The sequence below is a fragment of the Nicotiana tabacum genome, chromosome 10 (genome assembly GCF_000715075.1).
Source record: "Nicotiana tabacum cultivar K326 chromosome 10, ASM71507v2, whole genome shotgun sequence".
Classification (NCBI taxonomy): Eukaryota; Viridiplantae; Streptophyta; class Magnoliopsida; order Solanales; family Solanaceae; genus Nicotiana; species Nicotiana tabacum.
Genome location: NC_134089.1, coordinates 36,899,984 through 36,919,085, shown reverse-complemented (window position 1 = coordinate 36,919,085; position 19,102 = coordinate 36,899,984). Strand labels below are relative to the sequence as shown.

Genomic DNA, 19,102 nt, shown 5'->3' with positions numbered 1-19,102 from the left:
ATCTATACCATATATGAAACCTTATTATCCTCAATGTTTAAGGTTTGTGTTTATTACATTTAAGCATACCAAATTACCATTTCTATACGATAATTCAAATTATGGGCATAATTAATGCTTTATTTATATTAGGCGTTAATTTAGGAGCGTATATTCTCCCATTTTCGTTTACCCGCCTCTCTCTCCTCCCACCCCCATACCTCCCACGTTTCTCTCTCCCCTGGACTCGACGACCTCAAACGGATTTAACGGAATTCAATTATGACTGAAACGCCTCTGTTTTTCGAAGAAGAAAGGGTTCGTTTGATTTTTGTTTTCAGGTGGGAACGACTGTTATCTTGGGAGCTAGGGTGGTTTTTGATTTTTCTCCTTCTGGTTTTCACTTTGAGTTCATTCATAGAGAGAGATCTGAAGATTTCCAACTTTCCCTTCTGATTTTGTTCGTTCATATAAAAACAGAAACAATTTATTCGTAAGATCTGACGAGCGTCGTTTTCCCCCTCCCATTTCTTTCTCTTCTACATTCTTTCTTCTTCTCAAAAAATACAGAGAAATGTTGGTTTATTTGTCATAAAACAGCATGGGCGATATGTTAGTGTCGATCTAATTAATGGAAAAAGACGTGATACTAAATCACTTCTAAACTTCTTCTCATATTTCTTGATTGGAATGATATGAATTGCTTTTTTGGCAGCTTTTATTTGTAGTTTTTTGTAGAAATTTTGTAGATGAAGAGCCAATTGTAGAAATGTGACATCCACAATTAATCTGCAAATTGTCTGCAAAATTTTACAAAAACTACAAATTAACTACATTTAACCTACATTATAACTACAATCTGGAAACAATTTACACATGAAAGTTCTTCAAGTTGGAATTGGCCACAGCTACATTTCTTGTTTTCTTGAAAGAAATTTTGTAGTTTTTTTTAAAGAAATTTTGTAGTCAATATTTTTTTTCAACATAGATTGTAGTTTAATTGTAGTATAAATGTAGTAATTTTGTAGATATCCTTAAAAACAATACAGCTTTATACAACACTAAAACTGATTTGTAGGAATTTTGTAGATGAATAGAAATTTTGTAGTCAACATAGATCGTAGTTTAATTGTAGTATAAATGTAGTAATTTTATAGATACCCTTAAAAACAATACTGCTTTATACATACTTAAACTAATTTATAGTTTATTTGTAGATAAATGTAGGAATTTTGTAGATATTAACATAAAATCAGACTTCATCTTCTCTTCCTTCTTCTTCACAAAAAAAACAGAGAAAATTTTGTAGTCAATATTTTTTTTCAACATAGATTATAGTTTAATTGTAGTATAAATGTAGTAATTTTATAGATACCCTTAAAAACAATACAACTTTATACAATACTTAAACTGATTTGTAGTTTATTTGTAAAAATTTTGTAGATAAGGATTTGTACTGAAAAGAACTATTTTATACAATTATTAAGGATAACACGTCACTACAATTGTGTGTTATATACGTTAATGCATTTATATGGCCATTATGAAGTTTCCATTTTGGTCCTTTACAATATATTATTTTATTCATCCGTAACTGAAGAATAATGACTGAATTAAGACTTTAGTGATTGGATTACCTTTAAAGTTTTTTTTTTTATTTTAGGAATTTTTACCTTCCTATATCACATAAGGAAACAAATATGATGTGAATATGAAAAGATATTTAGTCCCAAATTTTTAGGCGCCTAATTTGGAAGGAATAAGTTATTCAAATATTTATCCCAGATTTGTAGGCGCCTAATTTGGAAGGAATCAGCTCTTAATATTGGGTATTTAATGAATGGTATAAATTTTGTAGGAAAAATATAAACATGGCGGGTAATAATGAAAATATGCACATTTTTAGTAATAAGGTTTCAGATATGGTATAGATAGGTAAAAATTCCCTTGAAACAATTACTATTATTGGAAAGTGGCATGATTGCTAAGCAATAATTTATGTGGAGGGTGAAAAGTGGGGGGAAGTGCACGTTTGGCCACAAATAACATATGTATTTACTTTTAAGCCATCATTTAAAATGTCTTTAGTCTTTAGCCACTGCTTTAATAAATTTTAACTGCCCGGACGAAAATACCCTTCTGCTCATGTCCTTAACTTCAGGACTATATGTCCTTAACTTTTGAACTTGGAACTCTAAGTTCAAGACTTCAGGACTACATGTCATTAACTTTTGAACTTGTAACTCTAAGTTCAGGACTACATGTCCTTAACTTTTGAACTTGGAACTCTAAGTTCAGGATTTCAAGGCTACATGTCCTTAACTTTTGAACTTGGAACTCAAACTTCAAGACCAAGCGTCCTTAACTTTTGAACTTGTAAGTCAAAGTTAAGGACCTATTGTCCTTAACTTTTGAACTTGTAACTGTAAGTTAAGGACTACTTGTCCTTAACTCTTGAACATGTAACTGTAAGTTAAGGACTGCCTGTCCTTAACTTTTGAACTTGGAAATCAAAGTTAAGGACCTATTGTCCTTAACTTTTGAACTTGTAACTGTAAGTTAAGGACTGTCTGTCCTTAACTTTTGAACTTGTAACTGTAAGTTAAGGACTGCATATCCTTAACTTTTGAACTTGTGTCCTTAACTATTGAACTTAACTTTAGGACTTCAAGACTACATTTCCTTAACTTTTGAACTTGAAACTCTAAGTTCAGGACCATGTCCTTAACTTTTGAATTTAATTTTAGGACTTCAAGACTACATGTCCTTAACTTCTGGGAAGAAATTGCATTTCCTGTTTACTCGTTACTTTTTTTCTTATTTTCACAACGTCATATCTTAATCTTTCTTTAAAATCTAGAGCCTCTCTCCATTCTCCTTTTGCTTTTGTAATCGTTCCCTTATGTTCTTCATGCTTGTTTAGCTTATCAACAAGAACTATAACCAAAGACATTTAACATTCAGTAGCATTAATAGAAGTTCGCACCATTTGGTGCTCTCGTTGACCTTCCTTACCAATGGGTGAAGGTGAAGTTCCGAATACACGATTGCGCACCTTAGATGCGGAAATGAAACAGTATAAATACACTTCATTACCGTTTGGGAAAAGAGATAGAAGAAAGGGTAACACAGTCTTTTCATATTAATTTTAATAGACTAGTGGCTACTATTGCTAAGCATTAAAAATGTTGGATAAAAAGTAAATACCAGCTTAAACAGTGGCTACCCCATGCCATTTCTACGAAAAGTGGCTTTCCTAGACTTGCGACCTAAAGTTTCCCGTAGCAAAGGAGATTGAGGGTGTGTTTGGTATGAATGAAAATATTTTACGAAAAATATTTTTCAATTTTTTTTATGTTTGGTTGGCTAAAATGTTTTGGAAAATATTTTTCTCCTATTGAAGAAAAATATTTTCCCTATCAAAAGAAGGGAAAACATTTTCCAAAACTCTTTTTCAGTCTATCTCCATCCTATTCCCCATCTCCACCAACCCACCTCACCCCAAACCACCCCTACCCACCCACCCTAGCCCCTTCCCCCCACCACACCCACTCCAACCACGCACACCACCCATCCTAAATAGAATTATTATTAAGATACTTTCTTTTTATTTGTAGATAGAGTACTTTTTTTTTTATTTTCACAAAATAAGTACATTCTTTTCATGGTGTAGTAAAAATATTTTTTTTCATTTCAAAAAACTAAGTACTTATTTTCTTTTCCTGAAATAGAAAAAGTATTTTTTTTCAATAAAATGAGTACTTTTTTTTCATGATGTAGAAAAAGTATTTTTTTCATTTCAACAAAATGAGTACTTTGTTTTCATGATATAGAAAAAGTATTTACTTCCATTTCAATAAACTAAGTATTTTCTTTTCCTGAAAAAGAAAAAGTATTTTTTTTCAACAAAACAAGTACTTTCATTTCATCATGTAGAAAAAGTATTTTTTTTCCTTCCATTTCAACAAAAAGAGCACTTTCTTTTCATGATGTAGATTTTTTTCCTTCAACAAAATGAGTAATTTTTTTTCATGATGTAGAAATGATACTTTCTTTTTCAATAAAATAAAGTATTTTCTTTTTAGTTATCGAGCTCAAATTTTAATATTATTTTTGTGTGAAAAAGTAAAGCAACACATTAGTTCCTTTGGATTTGCGTGAATTTTGAAAAGAATAATTAAATACTTGAAGAAAATAGAGCCCACGAGGGGGAATGGGGTAGGAGTACAGGAAACATGACGATTTTGGGGAAGGTAGGTTGAGGAGAGTAGCATAAAAAATTATTTCCTAGAAATATTTTATACTCTCTAACCAAACACTAGAAAATATTTTTTGAAAAAAGTTTTTTACTCACCAATCAAACAAGGAAAAATAAGAGATAATACCACTCATTTTTCCAGAAAAAAAAATATTTTTCATGAAAAATATTTTCCTTCGTACCAAACACACCCTTAAAGTAAAAAGGGGAGGTTTCTGATTTTCAAATATTTTACAAAGTTCTTGCTAACTAATATCTCATATTTTATTAGTGTTTGATTTGCTAATATAAAGCTTGTTAAATTCCATATAGTATTGAATACCCTGACCACACTAGAATACCCTAAAATTCATCTTAGAAAAAGAAGAACCAATGATGATTAAGAGAAAAATATAATTTACATTAAATCAATAGATCTATATCATGTGAAGTATACTAAGAGAGACAATATTAGGAATAAAAATATTTTGAGACAAAGTGGGTGTGATGACTCAAAAGGCCATCACTTGTTTTAAAAACAAATTCAGTGTTTCGAGGCCTAAAAACCTCCCTTTTACCTCACTTTGATTTGCGTGCATGGTCCGGACCTATATTCGGAAAGCCCTCTATGTGAAAAAAAAATGAGAAATAGAAATTCCTAGAGTTAAAAATTTGATTTTTGGTTGACTTTGGTCAACATTTTAAGCAAACGGACCCGGATCCGTGTTCCGATGATCCCGGAAGTCCGTAGTAAAATGTGGGACTTGAGCATATGCCCGGAGATGAATTCCGAGGTCCCAAGCCTTAGAAATTAATTTTTGAAAGAAATTGTTTTGCTGAATTATCCAAAAAAATGAAGAAAAGAATTAATGTTTGAATGATAACTGTGAAATTTGATGAAAAATGGAGTCTATTTGACGTGAGTTGGACTTCCGGTTGAAGAGTAGTGAACTTTAAGTGCTCTTGATGAAAATGATGAGTTTTGAGGTTTAATCCATGGTTTACATGTTATTTTTATGATGTGATCGCACGAGTAGGTCCATATAATGTTTTTGATTTAGTATGCACATTTGGTTTGGAGTCCTGGGGGCTCGGGTGAATTTCGGGTAGGTTCCAAGATGTCTTAGGCTTAAAATATGGATGTTGCAGGTTCAGAGAAGTGCAAATCTCTGAACCCGCCAGTGCGGTCCGCATTGAATTTGTGCTGTCCGCGGTGGGGGCTTTGCGGCCGCACTCGATTTTGTGCGATCCGCACAGGTTCGCTGGTCCAACTTCGGAAGCCTATATCTTTTGATCTACAAGGAATTTTGAGATGATTCAAAAACAAAAATTGTAGCCCTTCGTATCTAGTTTCCAAAAAGATAAAAAAAAATCACAATTTGGATATCTGTAGAGAAAGATATGGCCAAAATATTAAAGTATGTCACTGCAGTCAACCTTGTGAGCTTCGCGGCCGCACTCCTTTTTGTGCGGTCCGCACAGGGGGTCTGAGAGGGGTATATTTAAACGGAATTTTCAGTAATTTTTTTTTCAAAACCCCAAAAACATAAGAGGCGATTTTTCAAACATTCTTTCTTCTCCAAAACATTAGTAAGTGATTTTTAACTTATTTTCTTTACTCCTTAACTTCTTTTTACAAGATTTCATCCTAGAATCTAGGATTTTCAGGGTGGAATTGGAAATTTTGGGTAAAATCTAAGAATATTGAAATTTGGGAATTTAGACCTCAAATCGAGGTCGGACTCCAAAACCAATTATATATCCGGGCTCGGGGTGAATGGATAATCGGGTTTTGGCCTGAATTTCGGGTTTGGACCAAGCGGGTTCGAGGTCGATTTTTGACTTTTTGGGAAAAACTTTAGAAAACATATTTCCAAGCATTAGAATTGATTCATTAAGCATTTATTAGTATGATTAAGTGACTTGTGGCTAGATACGAGCGAGTTGGTGGTGGAATCAAAAGGTAAAGCGATAGTTGAGGCTTGAATTGTGTTCGTGGCATCGAGGTAAGTGTTTGGTCTAACCTTAGCTTGAGGGATTATGAGTTGTGTCCTATTTTCTATGTGTTATTTGTTGAGTACGATGTATAGGCATAGTGACGAGTATCTATACGTTGGTGTCAAGCATGCCCGTGAGTCTTATACTATGATTAATGTGACTCTGTTTGTTGCTCAAGTTGTAAAACGAATTGTGGAAGTATAATTAGCAATTGAACCTTATAGAGCATTGGCTCAAGTTGTGAAGTAAATGTGAAAAGGAAAAGAGAAGAGGATTTTTGATATTGTTCACTCGCCGGGATTCGATTATTGTATTGTTGTTCCCTTGCCGGGATTTTATTGTGATTTCATTTATTTCCTTGCCCTTATTTCTTGTGATTATTATTTTGGTAAGAGAGTGTTAAAGTACAAAGGGTGATGTCGTGCACTTGTCCTTGATTTTCCTGAATCTTTCTGATAATTGAGTTATGTTGTCCTTTACGTTTATTTACGGATTTTCTGTTGCTACTTGATTTTATTATGATGTTATTGATTCCCTTGTCGAGATATTGTTGTTCCCTTATTGGAGCTCCTTTGTGGTTGGTGTTGAATTGTATATTGGGATCGAGTTGCACGCCGCAACAATATTATATTTGGAACGGGTTACACGCCGCAATAATATTATATTTGGATCGGGTTGCATGCCACAATAATATTATGATTGGAATGGGTTGCACGCCGCAACAACAATATAATTGGATCGGGTTGCACGCTGCAACAACAATATAATTAGATCAGGTTGCACGCCGCAACAGTGATAAATGATATGGATCGGGTTGCACGCCGCAACAGTATTTTTATGATTTGGATCGAGTTGCGCGTCGCAATAGTAGATAATAAAAGTGTTTATTGGTTGGTTACGATTTCCTTATTCTTTTGTTGTGAATTCTAAATTGTCTTTATGCTTTTCTCTCGAATTACTTTTGATAAATGATATTCCCCCGCAACATGTCCCATTCTCATCTTTAATTGTTTATTTCTGTTTATTTTCTACTGTATGTAATGTAACTGCACATGTTTAGTTGGTAGTCTGGTCACAGCCTTGTCACTACTTCGTCGGGGTTAGGCCATGCACTTACTAGCACATGAGGTCGATTGTGCTGATACTACACTCTGCACTCTTTTGTGCAGATCCTAGTGTTGTAGACTTTGGACCGCAATGAAATTGTTGTTTCTTGTTAATCAGGCGACCCAAGGTAGTCCTACAGTCGTCCGCAGGCCTTGGCATCTCCTCTTATCTACTATTCTTGTTTCTTTCATGTATTTTCAGAGACAATGTTGTATTTATTTCTTTCATACCTTTATTTGTAGTACTCCTAGACAGTCTGTGAAGTTGTGACACCAGTCTTGGGTAGATTTGTTATGGATGGGTATCAGTAGCATTATTAAAACTTTACAATGCAGCCTTCCGTTTATTCAGTTCTGTAGTTATCTAATTGTTGGCTCTTAACTGTTATCGGATTAAAAAATGGAAACAAGGTAAATAGTTCAGTTGGTTGGCTTGCCTAGCTTTCACTAGTAGGCGCCATCACGACTCCCGAGAGTGGAAAATCCGGGTCGTGACAATGGGACTCGCATCCATGGTGGACAAGATACAGAAGGCGAGGCTGAAATGGTTCGGACAACTAAGAAGTATTGCGGAGAGGTGATCGGGCATAATATGACATAACTTCAGCTTAGCGAGCATGACCCTTGATAGAAGGTATGGAGGGCGAGGATTAGGGTAGAAGGCTAATACGTACTCAAACGTTTCTCTTTGCCATAACTTTAGTATTATTCTCATATTTTCTCACCCTTACATTTCTATTATTACATGTCATTTCTTTTGCTTATGTTATCTTATTATCTTGTTGTTGATACTACTTCTCTTTCACAATTTTTTTTACTATTATATTTCTTTTTAAGACTGCTATATATGATTATACTTTGCGTGAGCCATGAGTCTATCAGAAATGGTCTCTCAACCTTAGCAGGGTAGGGGTAAGGCTGCATCACACTGGGACTATACTGGACGGTTGTTGTTGTTGTAGATACATGACATGTTTTAGCACATTTAGTTTATCATTAAACTATAATTGTGAGCACCTAATTTTTGCCTCGCATGGAAATAACCTCTAAAAATAGACCAAAAATAATTTTAATGGATTTTAGGAATTTTTTTTATTTAGTTGCATTTTATACATTTTTAATAACTTAAAATCATAGAAAAACACACAAAAAAACATGTTGCATTACATAAGCTTTTTAAGTTTTTGCATTTAGGAATTAGTTACATTGAGTTAATTGGCTTATTAAGCAAAAATCAAAAAAATGGTCATTTTTACATATTTAGGTTTTAGTCTTTAAAATTAGTATTTTTCTTTAGTTTTAAGTTAATTATTTATTTTAATGACAGAAATAGATAAATAATTTTAATTTTCGCAAATTGATTAATTTAAGACTTAATTTAGGTTTTAATTAATTATGATTTAAAGTCAAAAAGAGAAAAAAGATTAAAGAAAGGAAAATGACCATTTTCTAAGTAAAACCGGACTGGGCCAAATTAAAATGACCCAATTGCTTTAAATCAAGGTAAAAATTGCACGGGGCGCCCTATTTGGTCGCTCCAATTTAACCTATACCCATTTTTTTAAAAAATTTTAACTTGTACCCATTTTTTAAACAACTTTAGCCCCCTTTCTCCTCCTTCATCTTCATCATCATCATCATCATCATCTTCTTCTTCTTCTTCTTCTTCTTCTTCTTCTTCTTTCTTTTGCTGTTGTTGGTGCTGCTATGAAACTTCAGTTCATAGGTATCAAATTATTTAAAAATAAATTATAAATAATTACTTAATTTAGTAGACAATAATTTATCAATATTTCCACGTACGGGAAGTTTAAGGTCACACTTAGTGATTCTTTTCATGATAATTCTGTTCTTTTCACGTTTATTGTTTCTAAAATTTATGATTTAGATAATGTTGACAATCTGATTATTTATCTAGTATGTTAGAAAGCTTTTCAAAAACTTCAGCTTATATAGTGCTGATGTTTTTACAAATGAACTAAATAACTTCAATATCTTCTGCTGAAGAAAAATTAATGAATCAGGACAAAAAATTTCAGCTTATTTAGTGCTGAAGTTTTTACAAATGAACTAAATAACTTTAGCATCTTCTGCTGAAGTTTTTGAAAAGCTTATCCTGGACAAAAAAAAAAAAACTTTAGCTTATTTAGTGTTGAAGTTTTTATAAATGAACTAAATAACTTTAACATTTTTTGCTAAAGTTTTTGAAAAAGCTTAATGACAAAACTAATGAATCCAGGACAAAAAAATTTGAACTTATTTAGTGCAATTACAAACAAAAATTTCAACAAATAGAGAACAAAACTTTAGCTACTATGCTTAAGTTTAGCAATTACAAACAAAAACTTCAGCACATTTGGTTCAGCACACTTACTACTTCAGGCCCGTCTACTAGAATGCTGAAGTTTTGAGTGATTGCCTTTGCTACTTCAGTCACGTATGCTGAAGTTACGCGAAAAAATGAGTACACTTGTAATTTTTTTTATAAAACGGACACAATTTAAAACGTGACCCATAAAACGGGTATAGACGCAAATCCCTAAATCAAGCCCATACCTGATCGGCCCAACTCCCTCTATCCCCCTTCAATTCCTTCGGGCCTAATCACAACAAGAGGACACCCCCACTCAAAAAATCAACAACGCCGCGCACCCTTCTCTCTCCTTCTCCATTCTTCTCACTTCACCAGAGATGAACGAGAATCAGACCCCTCCCAACAAAAAGCCCTAATTCTCCTCCATCTTCATCTTCTCCACAAGACCTTCCCTCTTCACAAAAGACCTAAATCGGACCCCCTCTCAAAAGAAATCTAGCTGCACCCCCAGTTTCTAAGAATTCTGAAGAACACTTATACCCATTAAGTGACTCCTTCCGAAACACATATACACAAGCACATGAAGAAGCTTTTAGAATTCAAAATTTCAACAAAACAAAAAGGAAAATCTGAAAAGGAAAAGAGCTTCCGAAATCTGGGTCTTTAAGGAAATTGCTGTTGTTTCTGCTGGACCGGGCTGCTTCCTAGATTGCTGGGTGTCGTTCCTCAGTTTGTTCTGCATTGTTGGCTTGTTTCAAGCTCCATTTTCGAAGCTGTAGGTACTTACCTGTAAACTACACCTTCTTCTTGTTGAAACAATTGAAATCGGCTCATGTTCATTCCCTACTTCTTCTATATTTTTTATGATTTTGATGAATTGGACAGTATTGGTTCGTCTATGACAGAATGGCTGGGATCTGCTTTCTCTTAGTGTTAAGTCAGATTTGAATCAATTGTGTGAAGTTGTTTGTTAGTCAGATTTGAATGGTTATAATTGTTTGTTATTTCGTATGAAGTTGAAAATGATGTCATGATTATATGTCCTATAAGCATGTAAAATCTGTCCTTCAAATCTCAATTCACGTGACATGAAGTAGCTTTCTATTATGTGTTTGATTGAAATAAGTGTATTGGATTTGTAGTTGAATTGCAGCTTTTGAAATTCAAACAAGTATTCTTTAGGCAAGTAGCTTCAAACAGATGTATTTGGGTTGAAGATTAGATAAACTGATCCTCTAATACTCGTTAGAGGAAAGACTCGTCACTGTTTCCTTCAAATCAGTGGTTCAATGGTTCATATCTTGTTACATGAATTTGTTTTTCTATTTGAAGAATCTGCCCTGTTGAGTTCTGTATTATCAAATTTGGGTAAATAAAGTTGAATGGAAATGGTGGCTTTATATTAATCAAGTGGGACCATTATATATTTATCAAATACTAGATGTTGTGTCAGGTTAATTGGATACCATTGAGTAAGTCTCCTTTTAGTTTTCCTTCTAAAGATTATTTCCATATTTGAGATTCTGTAACTATCACGAGAGAAAGATTGAAACTAGAGTTGGGCCTTAGATGAAAGCAAGCCCAATGACATCACATGCCGCATCCCTTTCGACCCACAAAAATAATTTTCATAATTCATGGCCTTGCAATAATCTCAAAATAGTTTAGAAAATATTAAGTCATGAACATCGTAGCTTGCTTTAGGCGCGATTAATAATAACTCATCACGGCTATGAGTACGGTTCCCGTGGCATGGTCGTGATGCCTAATCCCCAATTCGGGTGTGCATTTCATGTGACCCGATCATAACTTCGAACAATAATAAAAATGAACATGTTGTAAATCGCGGGTGCATTTCATGTGACGCGGTTTGCAATGTGTACCAAAACGACAAGTGTACGACAATCGTGGCCTTTTTTTTTTGATGAAGCAATATGTTTCATTAAGAAGGCATCAAGAAGATGCAATTACAAGAGGCATAGGAGCTAAATAAACAAAAAATTACTGGAGAACATTGTTTGCCCCAAAACAAAGTCTCAATCTAGGACAGAGAGCTAATAAAGTCCAAAAGGTGTCCTGTACTATTTACAGGGGACAACTTTGTCCAGCAAAAAAGGTTGAGTAGGCATTTAGATTTGAGTAAGTGGTTCGGGGTTGAGGTGTCATCAAAGCATCTTCTATTCCTCTCGTTCCATAAACACCAATAAATAGTTGCAGGAATCATAAGCCAGATCTTCTTGATGACCTTATCAACCTCCCAAAGACTCCAGCTCATATGTGCCTCTCTCGGGGTCTATGGCATTACCCAGCTTAGACCAAAAATACAAAAGAACATGTTCCATAGGTCTATGGCTACTGGGCAGTGTAGAAGTAGGTGATTAACTGTTTCCTGATGTCTCCTGCAAAGGTAACATCTGTTGACCAGCTGAAATCCCCTTCTGTATCGTGACTTGTTCCAGAAATAATTCCATAAATATTAAAAGCGGTTAGAAGTTAAAAATGCACAATGGGTTCTAAATATGTAATTAATCAGATAATGAGGCCAATTATTAATGGTTGAGCGACCGTGCTAAAACCATGGAACCCGGGAATGCCTAACACCTTCTCCCGGGCTAACAAAATTCCTTACCCGGTCTTCTGTATTTGCGGACCAAACATAGAGTCAATTTTCCTCGATTTGGGATTTAAAATAAATCGGTGACTTGGGACACTAATAATTATTCCAAGTGGCGACTCTGAATAAATAAAATAATCCCATTTCGAATAATATCACTTAAATTGGAAAAACTCTCCTATCCTTTCGGGAAAAAGGAGGTGTGACAATAATGAATTAATATAATTTTTCTTTCGTTATATCACCTAATTAGAATAAACTAATAATAGTACAATTTAATATAAACATCAAATATGATAAACTAATGGAGGTAATTATTATAATAATATTAAAATATATTATAATGATACAATATAAATAATATTTGAATCATATATATTGTTAAAGAATATAATTTGAAGATATGGTTACTATGAGTTGTAATAGTATTCAATTTAAAGTCAAAAATAAATATTTAAAATTAAAAAGAATATCATCTAAATTTTAGCTATAAGTTTGAATTGAAAACTATAAATCTTTTAAAGTTAAGAAAGTTATCTAGCTCAGATGATGGAACTTCTTGAGATTTACCATAATGATACGGTATAAATGATATTAGGATCATATTCATTGTTAAAGAATATAATTTGTTTTCGTTGAAGAATATTAATTTTGAGTCATTGGATTCATGAAGTTTTTTCTTTTTATTTCTTTTTTTAAAGTTTAAGCAATTGGGTGAGTACCTATTTAGGTTAATTCGATAAAGCCAAAAGAAAAATATGAAAAAAATGATAAGTCTTTTTTGTGTGTACTGTTTCTTTATTAATTTCTTTATCTATATTTATCTAGAAGATTTAAATTTTAAAATTATTTACACATAATCAAATAACTTTGATCATAATTTGTTATGGTCAGTGTCCGCGCATCTGCATGGGTACTAATACTATTGATAAACTAGTGGAAGTAAGTTTTATAAAAAATATGATAGAACTTACGAAATCTTTTTAAAGTATATTTAATAAAACAAGAATTTTGAAAATCTTTTTATTATTTCCAAAAAAATTATCACCACATCCAACCCGTATATTTTTTTGAGAAGTTATGTCTCCGCAGTAATTTTCCTTTTATTCTGTATTCCCGCTGCCGTGAAGTAGCTTGCCGGCAGTCCCCTGGTACGGCGATATACGACGTCGTATGGCAAATCCTATGCTTCGAGGCTTTCGGCGACTTCCCTTTCTTTCACTTCTCAAAAAGCCACTGCCGTCTGCTTCTTACAGGTAAAGCTAAAACCTTTCTTTAAAATTCTCATCTTTTTATTGTTTCTCATTATTTTCTCCATATTTAGGCCAAATCTTGGGACCCCAGAAAGCTTTTTTTACTTATCAAGGTTAGTGACTCAAAATAACTTAACCCCAAAAAACCCATTTTGGAAATTTAGAAGCTTTAGCCATGGGAGTGTTAACTTTGTGATAACAAAAGATGGAAAGCCCAAGTTTGAGACACATGAAGTGGAGGCACCAAAGAAGGAGAAATGGAAGACAAAGAAGAGGCTAAAGCTGCAAAGGAAGAGGGATAAGAAGAAGAGAAAAGCTGCAAATAAAAGAGATCCAAGAAGGCTTGGTGTTAAGGGGAAGAAAAAGAAGCAAAAGTTTGATACTCCTGAAGAAAGAATTAAGCAGAAGATTGACAATGTGAGCTAAAGATTTTTTCTTTTTTAACTTTTAGGAGCCACTGATTGATTATTATCAATACTACTCTCTTCGTTCCACTTTGTTTGTCGCTTGGCACAAAGTTTAAGTAGGAAATCATTGCGTTAAAATTTGTAATCTAAAACATGACGTAACATTTGTGTGGCTATAAATGATCCTCATTAAGGAAATATATAAATGTGTCATTTATTTGAACGAATTAATAAGAAAATAGTGCCAAACTAAGTGGATCGGAGGGAGTAATACAATTATGTCTCAATCCCAAACGAATAACCATTTCACTCCATTTGGACCCATATGATTGTATCTTTATGCTCCCACCTATTATAATTTATGTGAACCTATTTGACTAGGAAGAGAGTAAAAATAAAACGAAGGCTTTTAAATTTGTGGTCTTAAACATGATAAAACATTTGTGTAATACTATAAGACATTTGAAACTTGTAGTCTTAGACATGCCATAACGTTTGTGTGGCTATAAAAACTTTTCATTAAGGGTAAATGGAAAATTTAAGCAAAATTGTTTTCAAATTTAGAAAGAGGTCATTCTTTTTGAAACGGGCTAAAAGAGAAATAGTGTCACATAAACTGAAACGAAGAGGGTATTGGCTTAATAATCCGCAATAGCATATAGAATGAACTGCATTGAAGAACTTGGGTAGCGTTATGATCTAATATGAATCTTGGAATGAGTTGTAACCTTTTCTTCAATTTGGTTGGCAAGAAAAGAAATTAGAAGGGGAAGTTGGAAGGAAGGAACCTGGTCGAAAATAAAAAAAAAACTTATTCATGTGTTTTGTGTTTATTAAATTTCTTGAATGATTTTTATATTACATCTTCTCATTTGGTACTCGGAAATTAGATTGAGACTGGAGAAGCATTATTGAACCCACTTTTGTCTTTTTGCTTCTCTTCTTGGCTGTTTTGTTGGTAGCTTAATCGTACTAGTAATTGTAAAGAAGATCTCTTTTGGCTATTATTTCAGTCTGGGAATTCTTATTTAGTAAAGTTATTTCGCTGGAGATTGGAGAAAGATAGGAGCCTGTTCACTTTCTAATTGTAAAGAAGATCCACTGAAACCAAGTTACACCAAGTGCTTGTATGCTTGGTTGCTGCCTCACTGAGGCATGTATTACATTTCTTAGTTAAAGGTTTTGTGGCTATCTTACCTTTTTCTGGGTTTGGGGATGTGAAGAATTTGATGTGCTCACCGTATATCTGTGTTTGTAGAAGCTAAGATTTGTTTTATTTCCATTTTCCATTTGACTGCGATTCAAAAACAAATGTAGTTTTCGATTTAAACAAAAGCTGATATGTTTTGTCTTGGTCAGGCAAAAGTCAAAGAAGCCATGCTAATCGAGAGATTAAAGCGATACGAGGTTCCCAAAGTTCAAGGTCCTGAGGTTAAGCCACATTTTCTCACTGGTGAGGAACGGTTCTATATCAAAAAGATGGCACAGAAAAGGTCCAATTATGTGCCAATTGGCAGAAGGGGAGTCTTTGGAGGTGTTATTCTCAATATGCATCTACATTGGAAAAAGCATGAAACTGTCAAAGTCATATGCAATTCCTGCAAACCTGGTGAAATCCAAGAATATGCCGATGAAATTGCAAGACTGAGTGGTGGCGTCCCAATTCAGATAATTGGGGATGATACAATAGTTTTTTACAGAGGAAGGGATTATGTGCAGCCCGAAATTATGTCTCCTATTGATACACTGTCTAAGAAGAGGGTAAGTTTGTTTGAGCTGATTTTTTACAATTACTCCATTTAATTGCTTCACATCCTGTACTTATGCACAAGGTTACTTTCTCAAGTCTCATTGTGCATTGCCCTTTTATTATGAACCTCTAATCAGTCCCACCAGCTTTCACCGTTGTTCTCCTTCGATTGACTTTTTACTTAGAGTCTATTTCGTGTGGATTCATCATTTTTCTTGATGTACCTATGCCAAATAGGTATGACATGGGTGTGGGTACTTCTGCGGATTCTTCAATTTTCTCTAAAAATTAGCAGAAACCGCACGTACCCGTAATACATATGGATATCGTATACATACCCGTGGCTGAGTCCAGGTAAGACAGCTTATTGTTGACTTGGCTCATAGTTGCAATTTGTTTAGCGATAACTGGAACTGGGAGATTTGGTTGCACAATGTTTTTCAATTGGTGATTGTTTAGTTTGAAATTGAAATTAAACATGGTGAGCTTTGCATCATCTCTTTCTCTCAGAGATGTATACCAAAAATGTCTTTTATTGAACTTGAAGTTATAACAAAATTATCTGTTACTTTATATTCACCAAAACATAGTGAACTATCTTATTATGCAAATGGGCCTTTCGATACTTACGTTTTTTGCCATCACTGTCTGCTCACAAAACTTTTTTTTTTAAAGTGTTTCTAACAGAAATTTATTAGTCCCATACTCTGTTCTTCACATGTTCAATGCCACCTTCATTGGGAATCAGATAACTGTACTTAAGATATAAGATTTTGACTCTTAATACTGTTTGACTCTGACTTATTTACCTATATCTTTGTTTTATCTTTTTTAATATCAAGCATGGTAAGAATAATTGGTCAATTCTCTTTCTTCAGGCGTTGGAAAAGTCCAAGTATGAGCAATCACTTGAGTCCGTGAGACGTTTCATTGCCATAGCTGAGAAGGAACTTGAACTCTACTATAGACATGTTGCTCTATACGGTGACCCAAATAATCGGAGTGCTTACTCCATCCTTGATGATTCAAGAAGTGCAAGAGAAAAACGAAATGCTGAAATAGGAGAGGAGAACTATTCAGCCAGTGAATCTAACCCCTCGGATCTCGAGTTGTCAGAAATTGATGATAATTGTTCTGATGACAACCAGTCTTTAAGCGAATTTGAATTCGAGGATACTGACGAATCAAGTAGTGATGACTTGGATTCTGGGGAGGGAAACTCTAGTAATTACTCAGGTAGCATACAGGGAAATACTAGTAGATATTCCAAACGCAAATAGTCAAGAATATCCTGAAATAATGCGGCTTTAATTCTTGTTCCGGTAGTTTCGCAAGCTAATTATATAGATTAACTTGAAATTTCTGATTCTAAATTATAGTTGACCTTTCCAATTGGTTTCCTTGTATTGACACTAGACCCTAACAAGAGGGATTGCTGGTGAGATTATCTGGGGGGATCCTCCCCACCTTGTGTTGGCTATAATCTGACCTGAATTCTTGAAGTTTGTAACTTGACGATAGAATCCGACTTTATATTTCTTCGATTGATGGCTGAAGGATTTCTCTAAAGCTTCTACAAAATCTTCATGGCCAACGGCACAAGTTTCAATCCTGGGGAACTGCAATAAATGGCATTCATGTTCAGGTTGGTTGAAGCAAAGGCCAGATATTTTCCTGGTGAGTAAGTTCTTGTTTTATATATACACCTTAAAGTGTTTCATCTTTTTTTCTTTATCCCATAGGTGAAGTCGTTTTATGTCTCTGATTAGTTTGTTTAGAGAATTGTTATTCTGGAACTCTCCCTTAAGCTTCTCCCCTACTCCCGCTTTCACCTTAAATTCTTGAATTTCCCATTGAAAAATTCACATTTTGTTTTGTCAATACTGGCTCCAAGCCAGCAAATTTGCTTCCTGATCATCTCATATTTGCATTTTGACAAATTTAAGCCCTTATGTAGTACTTAGCTTATTTTCCAGCTCAATTTATCTCACAGCATAGTGCTTTTTGAGTTAGTTGACTTACTTTTATCGATCAACCCTTACTTGCTTCTAAAATATGAAATGCCAACTATTCAGTTTGGGCTATAAATACTAATGGTATATGCTTTAACTATAGATGCTAGGATTCTTCTTATCGTAGGCTTACGCATCTAAGAATTCAAAATATGTTTCTGCATCATGCCGCAAGACCTTTCTACCCTTCCGAGTAGTTGCTAGATACTGTGGTCTTTCAGTATTAGTTGGTATGGATATTTTATGCATGTCATGTTGCTTATAAGATCCATTGAACAATGGTGGCCGAAGTGTTTTGGTGAATGTTACGAGAACCTCGTTTCAGATTTAACTAGGAAAGAGGTAGTAGTAAAACCTTTCAGTTTTTATCTGTACACGTGTTACTTAACTTTCTCAAAGACATAGTACTATTTAGAACTCTTAATGTAGTAAATAATAGTTGGAGTTGTTGCAGTACCTATGGATTCTTTTTAAGCAACTTCCATTTCATAATTTTCCAATCTCTTCTCGGGATATATATGAACTGTGTATTTTGTCAGTTTGGTTGATCTTGAATTATTTTCTGCTGCTTGTGTTTGTATCCTGATATCATTTAGAGATACTAGTTCTTTTTATCTTTCCTCTTCCTATTTTGCAGATAACTGGCATAATTCGTATTTGATGAATGGGAGTCTGCAAAGAAAAGCGTCGCCAAGGTGGATAGCATGAGTCCAAATCATAGTAGAGACAAAGAATGTTAGATGATTTCCTCCGATCGTTGGTGGGCCAAGTTACAGGTACTGTCTTGATGGATAAAGTTATCCGGTATCTTGTGCTGGTGGGAGGTTGTAAGTACGAGAGAACACTAAAGAGCAACACAAAGTTCCGATTGCTGGATGTAAGGAAAGTCAAAAACTACTATCAGAGGGTTAGAAAACCTTGAATGCTTGATAGTAAATAGAAGCTACTTTTCCCAAAATCATGTGTCAATGAACTGTCCCAATTCTACAGATTGTTCTACATTTGCTCACTTGTAACCAAAGTTATGTTAAATTTTCCAGTTGTTTATTTTGAAGAGGAGAAGACAGTTATTGTTTTAAATATTTTAATATTCCAATAAATTTTTACAGCATATATTACTGTTCTCTTTAGTCTGCTACTAAGAGGAAAAGAAAAAGGCTTCTTAAATAAAGCAGAAATATATGTACCTGTATGTTGATGCTGCCTTTCCTGGCAAAACAGAAATAGATGAGAAAATGGTGCTTAAGTGAAAATCCTGCTTTCTTTCGAGTTCCTAACTAACATTTGAAAGAAGAAAGATTCCCTATCTTTTAGGCAAAGTTGGTTTAAAAAATAGGAAATCCATCTTTCAAAGGTCGTTTGGTTTGGATGTATTAGAAAAAAATAATTCCAGCATAAAGCTTGCGCCAAAATAATACACTAATTGATTGGA

The 19,102-nt window shown here is 34.0% G+C and overlaps 1 protein-coding gene across 7 annotated transcripts; it reads left to right on the top strand.

The window, feature by feature from the left end:
- The first annotated feature begins 9,929 nt into the window (after positions 1-9,929).
- Positions 9,930-18,793, top strand: LOC107830909 (uncharacterized). 7 transcript variants are annotated; one of them, XM_075222794.1, is made up of 6 exons: positions 9,930-10,409; positions 13,382-13,504; positions 13,666-13,918; positions 15,268-15,669; positions 16,537-17,335; positions 18,308-18,793. In XM_075222794.1, the coding sequence occupies exons 2-5, from the start codon at positions 13,422-13,424 to the stop codon at positions 16,936-16,938; spliced, it is 1,140 nt and encodes a 379-aa protein (XP_075078895.1). In that variant the 5' UTR covers positions 9,930-10,409; positions 13,382-13,421; the 3' UTR covers positions 16,939-17,335; positions 18,308-18,793. The 7 variants fall into 7 exon arrangements, with proteins under 7 accessions (XP_075078895.1, XP_075078892.1, XP_016514078.1 ...); XM_075222791.1 differs by having other exon boundaries at positions 13,573-13,918; XM_016658592.2 differs by having other exon boundaries at positions 13,379-13,504; positions 13,573-13,918.
- Positions 18,794-19,102: the final 309 nt, after the last annotated feature.

What these genes read in the sequence shown, in the direction of transcription:
- LOC107830909 (XM_075222791.1), top strand. Translation starts at nt 13,422, where the DNA reads ATGGCAAATCCTATGCTTCGAGGCTTTCGGCGACTTCCCTTTCTTTCA. An exon ending in CTGCCGTCTGCTTCTTACAG is followed by an intron (nt 13,505 to 13,572) that starts GTAAAGCTAAAA and finishes CTCCATATTTAG; the next exon opens with GCCAAATCTTGGGACCCCAG. An exon ending in TTAAGCAGAAGATTGACAAT is followed by an intron (nt 13,919 to 15,267) that starts GTGAGCTAAAGA and finishes TGTCTTGGTCAG; the next exon opens with GCAAAAGTCAAAGAAGCCAT.